Here is an 18,382-nt window from a genome sequence, read left to right on the forward strand (position 1 = left end):
TTGTTTGCGTGAGGGATTGTTATATTATATATGGTATATGATATGGCTGTCTGTGGCTACTGTCTGTGGCTACTGTCTGGCTACTGTTTGGCTACTGTCTGTGGCTACTGTCTGTGGCTACTGTCTGTGGCTACTGTCTGTGGTTACTGTATGTGGCTACTGTCTGTGGCTACTGTCTGTGGCTACTGTCTATGGCTACTGTCTGGCTACTGTCTGGCTACTGTCTGTGGCTACTGTCTGTGGCTACTGTCTGTGGGCTACTGTCTGGCTACTGTCTGGCTACTGTCTGTGGTTACTGTATGTGGCTACTGTCTGTGGCTACTTTCTGTGGCTACTGTCTGTGGCTACTGTCTGGCTACTGTCTGTGGCTACTGTCTGGCTACTGTCAGTGGCTACTGTCTGTGGGCTACTGTCTGTGGCTACTTTCTGTGCCTACTGTCTGGCTACTGTCTGTGGCTACTGTCTGTGGCTACTGTCTGTGGCTACTGTCTGCGGCTACTGTACAGCTATGACCAGAATGTGCACCATGCACTATCAAGGCCTACCCCGTGTGGAGCAGGTCTCTGTACATGACTAGCACCATGGAGATTTTTAAAGGGAACTCAGCATGCCTATATATAAAAATATTCGATATTATATATATAAATATATATATATATTCTTTATCAATTGGACACTAACACTAACCCGTTATATGAACTTTAACAACTTTAGGGCTTAATATAAGTATATGTAGTGTGCAGATTATTATTAACAGTATTGTATAAGTGTGCAAAGTATATATTATACTACGATCCATCCTACATTAATCATCACACAGAAATTCTCATAAGAACAGAAAGTACTTCTTCCCTATTCTTCACAGTCTGAATAATATAAGGTATTAATATTAATATAATAAGGTAATATACTACTGTAGGTACTATTTCATGAGAATATTTAGATACGTGTAGAATGCAGTTTATGAACACATATACCTATATGCGAAATGAATTGTGATGAGCAACAGAAATAATCGTTCAAAGCAATACATTTTTTCCAACATCCGTCTCGACAGTTCGTACACATATACGATATAAAAATAACAATTTCAGTCATTTAATAATTAGTGATGAAACTGAAAGAAGAAGTGGTTTCGTAGCTACCACCATAACAGTGTGGAGTCAGTGAGTGAATTCGATAGAGGATAATATAAAAAGGCTCGCCTGTTCCGCTATTGTCAGTGTTCTCCTCAGTATGAGGCTTCACCTGTCGCATTGCTCCTCATTCTCCTAACATACCTCTCACCCCCTCTTTCTCTTGCATGTTTCCTGACTATTCTTGTTCGTCTGAAGAATCAAAGCCACACAGAATCCACAGCCTCGCTTTCTACTTTGGTTCAGCGCACAGCGGCAGAGGGAATGGGGCAGGCTTAAGCGGCTAGAGTGAAACAAAGTGATTTCATGTAGTTTTTTATTCTTTTCCCGCCTTAGCCATAGTGGAAGGGGATGAGGCGGGAGAGGGAGCCAAGCCAATTTGCACCATCCGTGTCCCTTTTTTTCTACCAGCAAGCATTGAAAAGAGCATTAACTCTCCTCTTGCCCTTGTTCGCCCATGTTGAATTATGAATATTTATATTATTTTACTTTTATATAATATTTATTTATTACCATCTCAATTTGTATTAATATTATTATTATTATTATTATTATTATTATTATTATTATTATACAACCTACATCATAATGATTCTAATAATGATTATGATTATAATTATATAGAGTATATGTGACTATAATTATATCATAATGGTTATTATGATCAGTAGTAGTTTTCCCCCCATCTCGTGTTCTTTGGCAGCGAGCTGAGCGGGTCTCACTGTCAAAGACCTCTGATGAGAGGAGCCCATAAATAAGGCTTTAAGGAAAGGTCAAGCTGCCTGTCTCATGTCAGCATCCAACAGAATAGTACTGTCTGTGCTTTTGTGTGTGTGGTGTGTGTCTTGGCATAATGGTCACAATATGAAGAGTAGTAGGGGTAAAATGTTAAGAAGTACAGATATAAAATTTATAAATATATATATATATATATTTACATGTATAATTATTATTAATTATTAGTAGTATTATTACTAGCCTTGTGCATGTTCTAGTCGGTTTCCTTTGGGCCTATCTCTCTCCGTTTCTCTCCATGTATCCCTCTCTCCCTCACTCTATATCCCTTCATAGTTCCTTCCCTCTGTCTACCACTCACCCTCTCTCTTCATAGCTCTTCCTCCCTCTCTTGCTCTCTCTACCTCACATATTCTATTCCTATTGCAACCCAAATTCTAATTTGCGTCTGCCTCCCCGGCTTATTTGACTACAATAAGGGAACTAAAGCAATGCCTGTGCTTCTAATAACCATGCTGCATTTATATTTTCTCTCCCCTATTTTGGATGAGTGGTGGTATGGCTGCACGTTCACAACCATTTGGTTCCTCTCATCCTAGCAGGCCATTTCTGAGAAGATTAAAGGGGCTGTTCTTTAATTCCTACTCAGCATTACTACACAGTGCTGCATACAGAAACACACACATACAAATGCGCAAACACTAACATTGACAAACCACACATGAGCACACACACACACACACACACACACACACACACACACACACACACACACACACACACACACACACACACACACACACACACACACACACACACACACACACACACACACACACACACACACACACACACATTCATTGCATGCTGATTTTCCCATTCACAAACTCCATGTTGAAATATGAACACAGTAAACCACAATCAAGTCAACAGTTTATGCAAAAGAAGATGAGAAGGAACAAAATAAACCATCAAGGTTTAATAAACAAAATACACCAAAATCCATACGATAAAACGCCTGCATTACATCGGCAGTTTGCAACTACAAAAATTGGTAGTTGCAAACTACAGTTACAAATCTGTAGTTTACAACTACAGATAGCAACCGGTGCTTTCAACCAGATCCATGTGAATTCAGATGCAGGTCATTAAGACGTAGTTGGGAGCTACGCTGCTGAATTGAAGCTCCAGGATTGGGGCCAAAAAGACCTAGGGTCTTTTGGCTAGGAACCAATCCCCCTTCTAGACATAGCTCTTGGCACGCTAAACAAGCACATTGACAGTTATGAGGCCCTCTAATGGAGTGCTCCACTAACGATGAAAGAGTGTGCATAGGGAACATGGAGTGGGTGCAGGTTAGAGAGAATTGCTGGTTCGACTCACTACTGCTTCTATCTCAAAATATTATCAGTAAATAATTGGTACGTATTTGATGCAATTTTTTTACTGCTGTGTGTGTGTGTGTGTGTGTGTGTGTGTGTGTGTGTGTGTGTGTGTGTGTGTGTGTGTGTGTGTGTGTGTGTGTGTGTGTGTGTGTGTGTGTGTGTGTGTGTGTGTGTGTGAGAGTGAGAGTGTGCACATGCATGCCTGTTTGTGTTTCTGTGTGTGTATGTGTGTGTATGAGTAAGAGAGAGGGAGTGAGTTTGTGTGCATGTGTGTATGTGTATTTGTTTGTGTATGTCTTCCAAGTTCTTGGATGTGAAACCCAGAGCATCAGCAATTTACCCTAGGCTAGGGTTATTCCAACTAATTCCTTTCAACTACAAAACTTATAGTTAACCTATATAATTTCAAATATAGCATTAAATATTATAAACATCAGCCTTGTTAATAATTCAGTGTTGTACAGATGAATCTGCTGACTCGGGTAAGTATTTTAACATAGCTTCCACCGTGCATTCATATCATTCAGCAGTATAAAAAATGGATGTGGAAGCGTAAAGCAGTAGCTTTTATTTGTTGTTTTAAGCATACACAACAACACAAGGATTGTAGTCTAATGACATGCTACTCCCGGTTACGAGTGCATTAATGTTATATATTCATATCAGAAGGCAAGCATTTGGAGGCAATGTTTATTAGTATCTAAATATGTATTATATTGTAGACCGCAGTGTCTTCTTCTTGCTATTTTCCTTTGCTGTTTCTTTGCCTTTCTCCTTACCTTTCCAACTTGCCATCCCTCTCTCATTGGCTATCTATTTATGTCTCCGGCTCTCCCTCACTCCCTCCCTCACTCTCTCTCTCTCTCTCTCTCTCTCTCTCTCTCTCTCTCTCTCTCTCTCTCTCTCTCTCTCTCTCTCTCTCTCTCTCTCTCTCTCTCTCTCTCTCTCTCTCTCTCTCTCTCTCTCCCTCTCTCTCTCTCTCTCTCACGCTCTCTCTCATGCTCTCTCTTTACCACAATGAGAAAAAGGGACATTTGAATGACCATTGTTAACCATGGTCGCCATCATTATAAGTATTATAACCCAGAGGAATGACAGCCCAGGCCACGTTGATCCATCAAAGTCATGCAGGTGCAGTGTCACAGCCACCCACTGTTGTAGAGTACAGCTTGGAAGAAACTGTCGCCTACACTGAACAAATGTCACTGTAGTTTTTCAGCCGAGGACACAAATGAAATGATTAGCTCAAATTAGTCAGTGAGGGAAATACTTGGAGTCTAAATAACGTTCGGAATTTGTACTTATTTTTAATTAGTTTGATAATACTGGAGAAAATTGAAGTAGGACATTGTCGAACGAGTTAAGCTGGTTGTCTGCCTAAAGGTTGATGGTTAGACTTTTTAACCATAGTTTTTTTAATGTTTAACATACTGTGGTGACCATAGATGAAGAGTGCACTCTCTTAATGTAGTGTTAAGGTCGACATTCCTGGTTGACTCTCAAAACAATGTGTCAGACAGATTTAGTTCAATAACCCTTCATTCTGGTACTTCATCTGTTGATGACACCTGAGGTAGCTACAATGTGTAAATCCCCTGTCTGCTTTCTTCTTACTATCTAGAATATTACAATATGTTCCTATATATATATACATTGCTAAAAAGTGATACATGGATCAAAATGTTTTGAATAAATTATTTATTAATATTATATTATATTCTCAGTGCAAATGTTAGACAGTATACTATACTATAGTATCCATATCATCAATAGTTATCAGTGTTCGAATCAGCTGGGTGAGCATGAAAGGGCTCTGGGAAGAGAGAAGAGACTTAGAGAAGAGAGGAGATATATATTCTCCATATCTGTGTCTTGAATATCCCCACCCCAGAAGAGCTAGGCGAGAGCCATCTATTCAAATAGCTTAGACAGGCATGAGAGATACGGCCAGATATTCCCCACTGCTTGACCTTGAACCTATTTATGAATTATTTTACGTTGCCTCAGTGGGTGAGGAGCTCCCCGGGTTCCCCCCGCTGCGGCCTCCTGGAACATGATGGGGAAGGAAATTGTAGGGAGTTCACATGTATGTATGCCCGTGTATGCGTTCCACTTGCTTGTATGTTGTATATCTCTGAGGAGCAGGAAGGAGCATATATATATATATATATATATATATATATATATATATGGAATGAAAAACTCCCCATGTTACGGTTCAGAACAACCATTAGGAAGGAGCCTTTGAACTTGGATCTTTTTCAAAAGAGTTGTTGTTTTGCTTGCTTTGCGGTGTAGTTTCAGTGGATTGCAGCAAGGCAATGAATCTTTGGCATTGCAGTAGAGTGCAGAGTGATCAAATATGACGCCTATTGTATTGTGATTAACCTTAATGAACAAGATAAAATCTGAAGAAATATGTATTATTTCATCAGATAGGGGTGAAATAGGAAAGGGGTTAGGCGTATTGCTCAAGAATGCCTACAGGTAGTCTGCAGCCATTAGGATTCAAACCCCTAACCTTTTGACTGTGAGTCAAACACCGCAAACACTATACAATATGACATGAACCAGTTTGTTAATTACACTCTACTGAGTTGACACGGTGTTTAGATGTGTGTGTTAAAAACATAGATGCTTAGAGCCTCACATGTTTCACCGTGGAAATATGCTGTTATTGCAGACCGAAACAGCTTATTAACATTGCATTAACATGGTTTAGGGCATTGTTGGAATGTTTGGCATTTCAAACACATCGTGACTGGGGGACTTGCAAATGGACTTGCAAATGCAACCCATACCGATCTAAGGCCGATTGTATTTAGTTCATGCTTAAATCTTTGCTTAAACTTTAATCTCAATTGCTGCAATTTTTGTTGGATTCAGGATTATATGGTTTTCTTTTGTACTTCAAAACATTAACATTGAGGCTGAATCTTTGCAAATCAGCATTCTGAAGATAAGATGGAAATTGTTGAACAGTATGGTTGCAATTTGTTCTAATTTACAGACAAGTATGATGTTTATGAAGGTCAAAACATGCGTTTTCTGTCCCACTTTGAACAGAATAAATCATGACTCGCGGATTTGTTTGTTGCAATTTCAGACTTTCGGCAAACCCTTTGTTGGAAAAGGTTTGAAAATACAACTTTAACCAAATTCGATATTAGCCCAGCCTTAATATGAAGCTAGGTACTTTTGAATGTGTTCGGGAAAAGGCATCGATTTTTCAAAATGATTGTCTCTTTCATAGTGTGTTATTGTTGGATTGACTAACTGATGGTAGAACATCCATCATACTTTTATTTTCTCAGACACTGGGATGTTCAATGCTGCTGTAATTGTAATGGATTCCTCACAGTCCTTATACTTTTTTTGTTACCTCTGTAAAAAACAAAACAAGAAAGCACTCGGGGAGATGTAGGTTTCAGTCTGTGACTGCTCAGTGTTTATGGGGGGCACTACTAAAGAATAGGAAGTCCATAGGCGGGGTATGGTGCAACTGTTCTGCTTCCGGCTTTCACGATCCTGTCTGGGAAATCCATTGCTTTGTCTCTATCATGGTTACACCAAGCCCCAGATAACAAGATAAAACCAAGTCCCAAAGTAGCACGAGTGTAACACTAACAGTGACAAATGTAATTGTGTGTACGGTATATTTACAAGCCCTGTGCAAGGCTCTACTGCTCTGTGCTTGATATTTGTTATTTATAGACCACTTTAGTTTTTGTGGCAGCATTAAAGCAATTCACCTGGTATGATCTAGAGGCACTAATGACATAGCCAACCACTTACAATCTCACTCATACACACATTCACAAACACAGACACACGCATATGCACAACCTGCCTTTGCGTACACATTCACCATTATACCCCGTAGAAACGGGGAAAAAAGAAAGTATACAAATACACACACACACTCACATTAAAACATACACACACACAAACACACAAACCAGACAGACACTCACATGCACAAACACACACGCATTCACCCTTGCAACGCACACGCGCACACACACACACACACACACACACACACACACACACACACACACACACACACACACATACATACACACAGCAGACACACAAATCTACATGCAAACATATTCACACACACACACACACACACACACACACACACACACACACACACACACACACACACACACACACACACACACACACACACACACACACACACACTCACAAGCACACTCACAAGCACACAAACAAAATACATGGTACCCAGTGTTTCCTTCATGAGCATATCTTTTGTCCTCCAAGGATAAAGTACCAGCCTGACAACCACTCAGCCCACCAACCAGTGTGTCTCCAGTTTTGTGAACAGGGCTATCAGAAACTGTGCTTGCTGCAACCAAGCCTGCTCAGCAGAACAGAAAACGACTCTATGAAGCAGTAATATCATTGCAACACTGTAATGGCATTTGTATTACGATGATACTTTGCCTTAATGTCCAAATTATTGTTGATGTTAGCATCTAAATGTGGCCAGTGTAGAACTGGTTTCAGGCAGTCTTTTCACTGCACAAAATAAATAAATAGGAGGATTCTAATGTCAGTTAATATACCTCATGCATTATGTAGCCAGAACCAGCAAGTATTTGTGGATTGCAGGAGTGTGGATTCACAGCAGTACGTTAGGGAGCCAGCGTGATAACTCTCCTGTAGTTTTATTAAGCCTCAGTCTAAAGTCTTCTAAAGCAGTGACCGTGGGTACTCAACTATAAGCCTACTCTGTCATGAGAGTTTAGAATGAAATGAGCCCACTGCATTGAAGAAATACTCACAAAAAGGATGCGCATAAATTGAAACCTTGTGGGTATCTTCCATTACTGTGTCTACATTATCATACTTTGCTGTATCGTTCCTCTCCTTTTTCCTGTCCATGGAAAAATAAAAAATTTTCAAGCACAAACACATCATTTTTTTGGTTGTTTTCATCATTTTTAACAAGAACAAGATCATTGTGTACAACATTAAAAGGACCCAGAAATAAAACCTTGTCTGTGACAAGCTCTGAATGCCAGGAACACAAGATGCTCTTTAAATCCAGGCACATTAACAAATTGTTAGCAGCAGCTGTTGTGATCGCAGAACGACTTCTTTAGCACTGGGAAACTTGTTTGTCAGATGGGATTTATTCCCTTTGTTCGCGCTTGTGTGTTCTCGTTTTCTACAAAATAACGAAAATGAATCAAAGAATGATAATATCTTTGGAAAAATAATTGCAAAGTGACATTCCATACTATATTTACAGATTCAACATATCGTTCCTCTCACAACTCCTACTCAATGGCTGCAACACTTTGCAGTGTCCTTGCCTGTGTGTGAATCAAACATGGGAGGCCGTGCACTTTTGTTGGTGGAGCTATAATCACCATCTCCGCAAAAACAAAAAATGGCCACAAATAATGAAAACCGTCCGTCTTTCCCCCCCCCCCCGGTTTGTCCGCTGGCCGCGAAGGACGCTCACTCGGCAGTGGCGGCGGAAGCCACGCCGTTTCCCAAACGGCGGGGACGAACATCGTGGAACATTGACCCCTTGTCATTCCTGCCGGGCGAACAGCCTGCGGCGGGGCCCGGTGGGGCGCGTCGGAGCGCCGCGCGGGGGCCGGCGAGGGGCCGGCGCCGCAGCTGTCGCCCCCCTTTATTACCATGCGCTGATGAGGAGCGCATTTCAGCGCTCGCGTTTCACCGCCTCGGGGGCGTTCACTGAGGCGGTGCCTTGTTAAGGGCAGGCTGGCCCTGGTCCGAATAATCGTAGGCTACCATTCAATAGAGATACAGATGCCTATTTATTTATTTATTTATTTATTAGTGTATTACCTTTATACTGCAGTGGTATCTTTAACTATCACATAAAGGGCAAATGCATGTGCCGTCTTTTCTCACGTCTTGATTGTAATTCCTTCTCGAAACCCCGTTGCAAGTAACCGAACACCCTTCCAGAGACTTCCCCCCGCAACCTTAGAACAATAAAGCATCACCCACCGCTGTTTTTTTATTCCATGACTCGCTGTGTTGCTTTCCACCCTAATGCCGCCTTCATTAGGGCTCGGATGTGGCTCCGTGACAGCTATATTAGGAAGTCTGCTCTTGTCTGAGGCGTCGGGAGGCGCGTGTCTTGGTAACATCCCAGTCTCCAGGTGCTCTCACCTGCCTCTTCTCCAGAGAAGCAATTATTCTGTGTGTGAGGCTGTGAGCGTGTGTGTGTGTGCGCGTGTACGTGTGGATGTGTGTGTGCGTGTGTGTGTCAGGCCAAAGCAGCCAGTCCTCCCACCTACCCTCCCTGGACAGCCGTGCAGCCGAGCCCTTTGCTAATTGGCCGTATTAGAAATTCCATCCAGATACAAGATGGAACCCCCCCCCCCCTCTCTTTCCCCCCTCTCCTCCTCCCACCTCCCACTCCCACTCTCAGCCTCTTCACTTTGCTTTGATTTTTGGGATCTTTTTTTTGGTCTTTTGTATTCGTCAACTCTTCCCTTTTTGATATGCATATCAATAAAATGTTTTATTCATGCCCTCGAGAGGCAGGCGACTGAGCAGGGCGGCGGTGTTGCGGGTGGAGTTTTGTCGTGTTGTGTGAAAGAAAATAAGCATTCTGGCGTCGGCGACATTGGGCGCCCGCTATTGAAAGACAGTCGTGAGGCTTCATCTTTTGGATAAGCCAGAAGGAAATGGGTGAATTATGTAACGGTCGCTAACAGACGATACAGATAAGCTGTGACCGTAGATCCTCTTCCCTCTTCTCATCCCCCCCCCGCCCCCCCGCTGCCCTCCCATACCCACCCAGAATTTCCACAGATCTTATTGCATTTTTTTAATTCATTTTTTATTGCGACTGCATTGTTAATCGAATGGCTGATCTCACGGGGTAGACAATGTACAGCATTTAGCATTGGGTTCACAGTTTCTCCCGTCTCAAACACACAGACACATACACACACACAGACACTCGCGCACACATGCACACACACAAACACACACGGCTGCTGTTTAATCACAATACTTAAGACGTGGAGTTTAATTAGAAAAAAGGAATCACTCAGCTACAATCCCGTCTCTGTTTATTAGATCCCCCAGTCCCTCCTGGGGGCCCGCAGGCCGTAACCGGGGTAGATGCTGTTACAGTTAATACTGCCAGTCATGTGTGTGTGTGTGTGTTTGTATGCGGTGTGTGTCTCTTTTTTTAACCGAGACATGCACAACACAGAATGTAGGACTATTTTCGTTATGAAAGAAAATCCTGATTGTACTAACAGCAGCCAGCTGAACCCCCCCCCCCCAACAAACCAATTGTGTCGGCAAGCACGCTCCAACTGTTATTGTTTGAGGGTATTTCTAATGCAATTGCACTTGGCCATGGCGATATCACACACGCTCACACTTGTATACCTGCCTACCCAGTCACAAGGGGATATAGTCATCTTATGGAGGACTGTAATAAGTCTATCTGTCCTAGAAGGTGGAGGCGGGGTGCGGGGAACAGCGCCCAGTGGAATTAATCTGTACAAACACAATGCAATAAGGGGACAATAGGCGGGAGGGAAAAAAAGAAAGGAGAGCTAATAAATTACTCCCGCTGTCGTTAAGAATACGCTCCCGTTCTGTGTCGACGACCTACAAAACATCAGCCCGCCGTGCCCGGGCCCATGATGCTTTGCGGTAACCTAAGACGGTGACCTCGCGCTGTGGCAACCCTGTTTGCAAACACTGTGTGATGAATTAACAAGAAGCCTAATATAGGTGGTGTGGAAAGGTACAGGTGGCTGCCTCTGTTGTTCCAATTACTGAGGCTGAGCCGGGCCACTAGAACAATACACAACAGCACTCTGGCACTGGCGACTTGAAGCGCAGCAAACACACAGCCTTGTCCACGGGGACGGAGAGATTGTCTAGGTTTTGCTGTGTGGATGTGCCTCTCCCAGTCAAAAGGTCCCCGGTTCGATCCACCGTCTCCATCTGCATCCTTGAGCCAGATAGAAGTCCAACTCCCTGGATGCACCTTAATGACCTGAATTATCTTCAAGTTACTTTGGATGAAAGTATGCAGTCCTAAATCACTAACTAGTTTCCTTCCTTCTCCATCTTAGGAATAAACAGAAACTGCCTGGGTCTATGTAAGGCACCAGAAAATCCCTATCACTTCAAAACATAATGAAGTCGACAAACACAACACAAGTACATATCGTAGGGCATTAGGTATTTGAGATTGCCCTGGGGTTTGAGTTTTTATTCTATTCGCAAAATAATAATACTATGCACCGCAGTTTCAATGATATATCAACCTCCCCCCCCCCATTATTTTGCATGTTGTCAAAATAATAGATTTGAGACGCACACGAGTGTGGAGTTCATAGATATGCTTCTCTTAAGGCGACCCTGCCACTCGAACCCTCTCGGCTACGCCGCATCTGCTGGTGAATGGATCGGGTTGGCGTCACAACTATTATTATATTATTAATATTATTTAAATAAAAGAAACTAGGCCAAAGCTTTAGCAATGCAGATTGCTTTTTGCATTCATTCCTTCATCCACTCTTTAGTCAGTCATACATTGACTCATTGATCTGTTCAAAATTCCAATTCCGTCATACATTCATCCAATGTTTGATGCATTTGGAAAAAAGCCGAAAGCTTCTGGACTTTTTAGAGTGAAAATGCTCTGAATAAATACAATTACAATTACAATTAGCAGACGCTTTTATCCAAAGCGACTTACATCGGTTAATACATCATGTGCAAACATACACATTTTTCTGAAATGCTGTCTTCAGTGCAAAATATATAATATTATTGCTGCAGGGAAAATACAATAAAAGCAGGATGGACAGGATATAGCCTACAGTGTCTCAGACATATCCTCAATAAACAATAAAGCATGCAATTATATCTACAATAAAAATTAATCTGCAATACCTAGCCATAATATACATTCCTTTGCGAAGAGCAGCATATTAATGCAGCATAGACAAAGTCACATAAGGCGTACTATACAATATGCAGAGGAAAATAAGGTCACATGGTAATCTGACAGTTCAGAATTCCTGCACCAGTGGCAAGAATGGGGGCCCATTCAGATAGGAAGTGTGGTGCTCACTCTTTGCGCTACTCTCTATCCACTTCTATGGCTTGCGGAATCGCAGGCACTCTGAACAGAGGTGCCATCGCAGCCCCCCAGCGCTGCAGCGTAGCTCAGAGGCCCTGGTGAGACCAATTTATAACCGACATCTATGTTGAATTTCTTCCTTTTTCAACGATTTGTATGAGCCTCAATTTCTTTAAATTAAAAGGGAAAACTGCGTTTTGTGCACGCATTTGCGATACTTCTGTGTTAACCTGTTTGAGTTGCCTAGTAACGACATGCACATGGCACACAGCACACAACAGGCGACATGTTGAGTATATTTCCTCCGTAGTGAGAGTTTGAAGAGTTTAACCTTTTACTCCTTGCTCATAGGATGTGTGTCCAATACATTTAACCAGAGTAATGTGATACGCCTAAAGAGTACAATGTACATATACTACATATGCTACTTACATAATACAATAATATTCAAGTAGCATTGTATACTTAAAGTGCAGTATTCATGCACCATGGTCAACATTACTTGTATGTACAATACAATAATACTGCAGTAACATGAAACGGTTATATGTAATGAATGCGTACAGCATTTCTCTCCCAATCTAAGCAGTTATCTCAGTTTGGTACATGCTAGTACAAGCGTAAGTACTTCAGGGGTTGTCACACTTTCACCTCAGAAACAGCAGGTAGAAAGAAGCAGGCACTGTATTTTTTTGTCGGCAGAGCGCGGTGGATTGAAGGGTCGGTTCATGTGAGGTCAGACGCAGAGCTGTGTGTTGGCCCTCCATAGATCACGGAGGATCTAATTGGTTGGAATTGCGAGGGTGAATCATAGAGCAGTGGGTAGTGGATGTTATGATGATGTTTCGTAAAGAGACACGCCAGGTTTAGCGGCTCAGAGTTTTCTGGTTTGTTGGCACACTGAGTATAACGTGATCGTATGAAGAATCTTAATCATAGTAATTATGTTTTTGATGATGCTTATTGTTACCCTGGTCAGGGTAACATCGCAGGTATTGCGCACACACAAACACACACGCACACCATTCTGTAAATATGTAAAACGTAAGTAGCAGAAGACTATATAGAAATGAAAAGAATGGATAACACTGTACTGTGGGCGGATCATTTTCCTGGGGCAGGGTCTGCTGTGGTGTGTGTCCTCATGTGAGCTTCTGTGTGACAGACTGGAAGACAGGCGTTGGCACCCAGGGGGGGAGGGCCTGACGCCCGGCCAGGGGGGAGTCACCCTCCCAGGCAGCCATGTCCACACTATAACGGCTACACATCACATCTCCGTGTCACAAGATTTCAAGCCATTACATTAGAGTTTTCTACTATGTGTGCCCCAAAACGCTGTCACACTTTCCCAGATCAAACCGTCTCTCACGTGCGGGCCCAGGTCACATTAGCCTGGCCGTTGATGTCTGGATCACATCACGCTCACACGTCAGCCTATTATTAAAAGCCCTCTATTTGAAGGTTGTGAGCCCCGGCTTTACTTCGTTTTTGGTGGACAAAAACAGTTTGTAGTGTTGTCTGTTTTAGTGTGGAAAGAAAGCCAAGATGGAGAAAAACAGCCGTGTGTCTGGAGCAAGGCCTATGAAGATGAACCACAGTGGTTAATGCTGGAAGACTGTTAGAATGCTTCGTTCTCGTGCTTTCATTTCTTGTGAACATAAAACAACATGTTTTGATATGACAACTTTGTATTTTTCAGCAGAGCATCTTGAGTAGAGAGAGTAGAGCAAATAAAAATGAGGGTCTGTTGGAGTACAATTCATGAAATCTTTTGAAAGGGCATGAAAATAAATGCTATCTTTTTTATTGTGAATCTCAGTAGAGGTCAGTATGGATGGTGTATTAATAACCGCTTCAATGAAATAAATGTGCGTTCAATAGTATTGAGCTAAAGCTTTAAAATGAAGGCTCATTATTTGACCACATCAAAGAATAACAATTAATGAATATCACATTTTGATGAAAAATAAGATGCCATCCACCTAACCTTTCAGTATTCAAGCTGTATGATTTCCTGCAGTATTAAATAGATAGCAATTTTGGGAATAAACAAATCATGAAAACACCTTTTCAGAGCATCATAGGAAGCACACAAAAACAAAAAAAATAATTTCTGGAAGTTAAATTAAATTTGCCACAGCCTTGGGTACAACAACAAAGTTATGTGTATATATATATATTTAAATGAAAGCAAGGGGTTGGTTTTTATTAATACAAAACAATCCTCACCCTAGAAACCATTGAGGCCCCAAAATGTGTCTCTCGGAAGCCTTGAGATACCAGTGGTCCTAAATACCATTGGTCCTAAACACCAGTGGGTGTCAATCATTTTGAAACAATTAACAATTTGGGGAAAATTGTGCCACTCTGCCGGTTGTACACAGCAAGAGTTTCACAGGCATTTATCAGATTGCAATTAGCAGACTGTATGCAAAGTGGGAACATATTTAGGAAGAAAAAAAATATGTTTTCCCTAGTGTGAGCAACTTGCCAAATCAAGTAATCATTGATGGCAATTATGTGTAACATTTGAGAAATGTTGTGTTGTATAAAAATGTTTATGCATTGCCCTTCGTTATCTGCTGTCAACAATTCCAGTCCCAAAATGATTCATTTTGATTGAACTTTGTGTTCAAATTAAAAGCCTAACACAGGACAGAGGGTTATGTAAAAGATTGCACCAACATAACATTAATTTAATGTTAAGCAATAGCACCTGATTTTAAATTATTTTATTTGGGATGAGAGCAGCATAAATTAAAAGGATCTCCTACGACAGAAGCCTTTTTTTTGTAGCGTAAGATTGGACCTTTAGTTGAGTATAACCGCCAAAGTCATTGTTAGTGTAGTTGAAAAAGGCACACTTTACCTTTCCTAATAACCCAACTTTCTTTATTGTTCTTTTCTCACCCCTGCTTTGTTTTTGCTTTGTCTTTGTTTTTCAGAGGTGGTACAGTGGTTATTTATCACTTTGACATTTGAAAGCTTGTGTCTACTTGTTAAAGCTTTCCCCATTCCCTCCAAAAGGATAAGAACAGCTAGGCATCACACAGGCCAACTCTGAACAATGCTCCAGAAAGTCCTAGAGAATTCATGGCAGCTACATGCTGTTTAGATTCCCCAGCATCCACCTTCACTTCCTTGCAAACCACAACCTTCCATTATTTTCACCCTAGCTATTTGGTTTGTCTCCATTTTCCCATACAGACCACTTATTATTCTTGGACACCCTTGTAGTTTAGTTGAAGAGGCTCTCCCAAGGAATGCACCTTGGAAACTCTTCACCATTGGTGGAAAATCTTAAAACCAGCAGTGCCTCCTGTTTTCAAACCAAGTTTCTTAAAGGTAGCTTATGCAATTTGGAGAAGTATCCAACTGAAAAAAATACCATGCCTTCCTCTAGAGCCACTTTTCCAAGACACAGGACTAGCTTCCTAGCTTAAGCAATAGGTCTGCCTAGCATTGTGGAAGGTCATGCGCAAAATGTGCAATGTCAGAGTGCTCGCAGGTAGCCGGGTGGGTAGGTAGACAAACAAATAAGCCATCCAATCATTTCAGTCGTGCCTGCGACAGCCACAGATACCAAATTTGATTTCTTTCTTTTGTCAAAGCTTTTTTTTTATTGAATGCTGTCAAGACAAATAGAATTTCAACAAATACGACAAAAAGACCTTCTAAAATCAATTGCCGACCCTACCTTTAATAAATAATCCCTGAGAAAGAAACCAAAGGAAGAGACGAGGGTTTTTGTGGATATAGTGGGCTGACAACTGAGAGACAGTAGAGGCATACAGCCTTATGTGTTGACTTGACAAGCTTGTGTTGTTGTTGCAAAGAGCACAAAGAGCCACGAAGAACGGTCACATTGTTTTGCTTGTCTGCAATATAAATGCATCACAAATGCATGTCACATTTGTACATGTAAGCAGTAAACTACTACTTAATCTTAAAATTTTAAATTGTATTTTAAATTGTTCAGAAGATACATTGTGTATTTTTGATTTGTTTACAAGTCCTGTTACAGTATAGGCCAGTTAAATGGCATTAATTGTAAATTATTCACATGTACAAGAATACAAAACCAGACCCTTGGAGGCTGCCCTCCACCAAATGCCTGCCCCAATGATGTACATTTGCATAATTATCAAAATATATTATTAAAAAAATGTTAAACAAAATGTTGTTAGTATTACAATATCTATACACTTGGTCCCCCCCCCCCCCCGCCCCCCCCTCGATTACCAGGTCAGGTCAGGACCAATCCCATGGCAGCAAGCCCATTGGACCACAATTCCAACCGATAAAGGGCCAATGACAGCGCCGCTGCCCAACTCCCCTAATTGTTCAATATAAATCAGAGGCTGTTTCCTAAGCAGCGCTGGAGGACACGTATCGTGCCGTATCATTCTCCCCACCCACCGCCCGCGCTGGTGGGCGATGTGGCACACAAACGGCAGACAAATTGATATCTTTTGTCCGCTCGTGGTTGTCCTCGTTCTCTCTCTCTAATCGCTCTCCTTCCTTGGGTGCCAACCGATTTCCGCCGCTGCTGACAAATTGCTTGTTTTACAAACTGTGTTGGTGTCGTCCCCCCCCCGCCTGATTTTTTAACAAACAGGTTTGTGTTGTAAAACCACACAGAGGCTAATTTGTCTTCCTCTGCCCACAGAGAGGGTTGGTGCCGCCGTGCAGAGTCCGGTGTTCAGCAAGCAGCCGGGCAGCATCGTGTACCCCCTGGACGCCGTGGAGAAGAACCGGGAGGTGATGTTCAGCTGTGAGGCCCAGGGGATGCCCCCCGCCCTCTACCGGTGAGTAGGGCAGGGGGAACCGAGTTTGATCCCCAATGTCCCCCCTCCCCTTAACCCCTTAAACCCCTACCTGAAGGACATGGGTCTGAGTTCACAGTAAGTCTATTTCAAAGACTAAATGTTCATGACATTGCGGAATCCAGGGACATGTTCTATCTTCATATATCTATCTTCTGTGCTTCATTGATTCCCTTGTTACCTTCCTACCATACTTGTCCCCTTCTCCCTTCTCACCAGACCCCCTTCCCTGACAAATGTATCATCTCCATATGATCTCACACAATAATATAACATAATGACAATATGGGAATAATGTATGATACAGAGTAATGTGTTGCTTTACAGGAACCTGGACAAAGAATAGAGATAAATAAAAAGAATAGACCTGTGCCACTTCCAATGAATAAGCACGAATGAGCTCTTAGTTCGACCAGTATGACCCAGACAAATTGCTCTTATCCTTGTAAAAGAACCACTGTTGTTTCCAGTCTCTTATTAATTCGCTGAATTGAGCATTTGAAGGAGTTGTCTGTTGCACCATTCAAAGGCACCTTGGTCTGCTTGTCTATTTTTCAGAAGGAACTTGCCAGACTGAGCTTATTCAGAATCAGGACTGACTTGTAGAGAGGTGAACTCAGTCCTGTCTGAGGAAAACCACCTGGATAGGAAATACACATTAAACCTTAAGTAGCCGATTCATATACCACACTGTGCTGTTAAAGTGCACGAGAGTGCACATTCTTTATTTTACTATTGGTCGTTTTTCATGTTGCATCTAAAGCTTCAAATCAATCACCTCCGGTCTCTGCCGGACAATTATTTTGCGGGGGCAAGATTTGGGAGGATTGGGACCTTGAATGCGTGGGAACACAGCCAGCTTAGCCCATGACCTAATCAACTGCGTGGCTGTCAAGGTCACCAGGCGACAGCCCAGTCGGCAGTGCAGCTGTCCGGCAAAGATGTTCCCCCGCGCAACAGCTGACGGCTTAATCACGTTCAAAGTTCATTAATCCTGCATACACCATCCCCATCATCATCATCATCATCATCATCATCATCATACCGGTTGCAATGATGAGAGTAAATGGCGACGCATCAGAAAACAACAATTCTTATTTGGCAAACGACGATCGTATTCCAAATCATGATAGAACTGCTTGGAAAAACCTGTAGATTTTT

The 18,382-nt window shown here is 42.1% G+C and overlaps 1 protein-coding gene across 1 annotated transcript in view; it reads left to right on the forward strand.

Annotated features, from left to right (window-relative positions):
- Positions 1-18,382, forward strand: part of cntn4 (contactin 4) — a 121,317-nt gene that overhangs the window by 11,043 nt on the left and 91,892 nt on the right. The window contains exon 3 of the mRNA XM_056606479.1: positions 17,065-17,203. Coding sequence (XP_056462454.1) covers positions 17,065-17,203 — 139 coding nt within the window. The remainder of the gene's footprint in view (positions 1-17,064; positions 17,204-18,382) is intronic.

The sequence above is a fragment of the Gadus chalcogrammus genome, chromosome 13 (assembly GCF_026213295.1).
Source record: "Gadus chalcogrammus isolate NIFS_2021 chromosome 13, NIFS_Gcha_1.0, whole genome shotgun sequence".
In the NCBI taxonomy this organism is placed as follows: Eukaryota; Metazoa; Chordata; class Actinopteri; order Gadiformes; family Gadidae; genus Gadus; species Gadus chalcogrammus.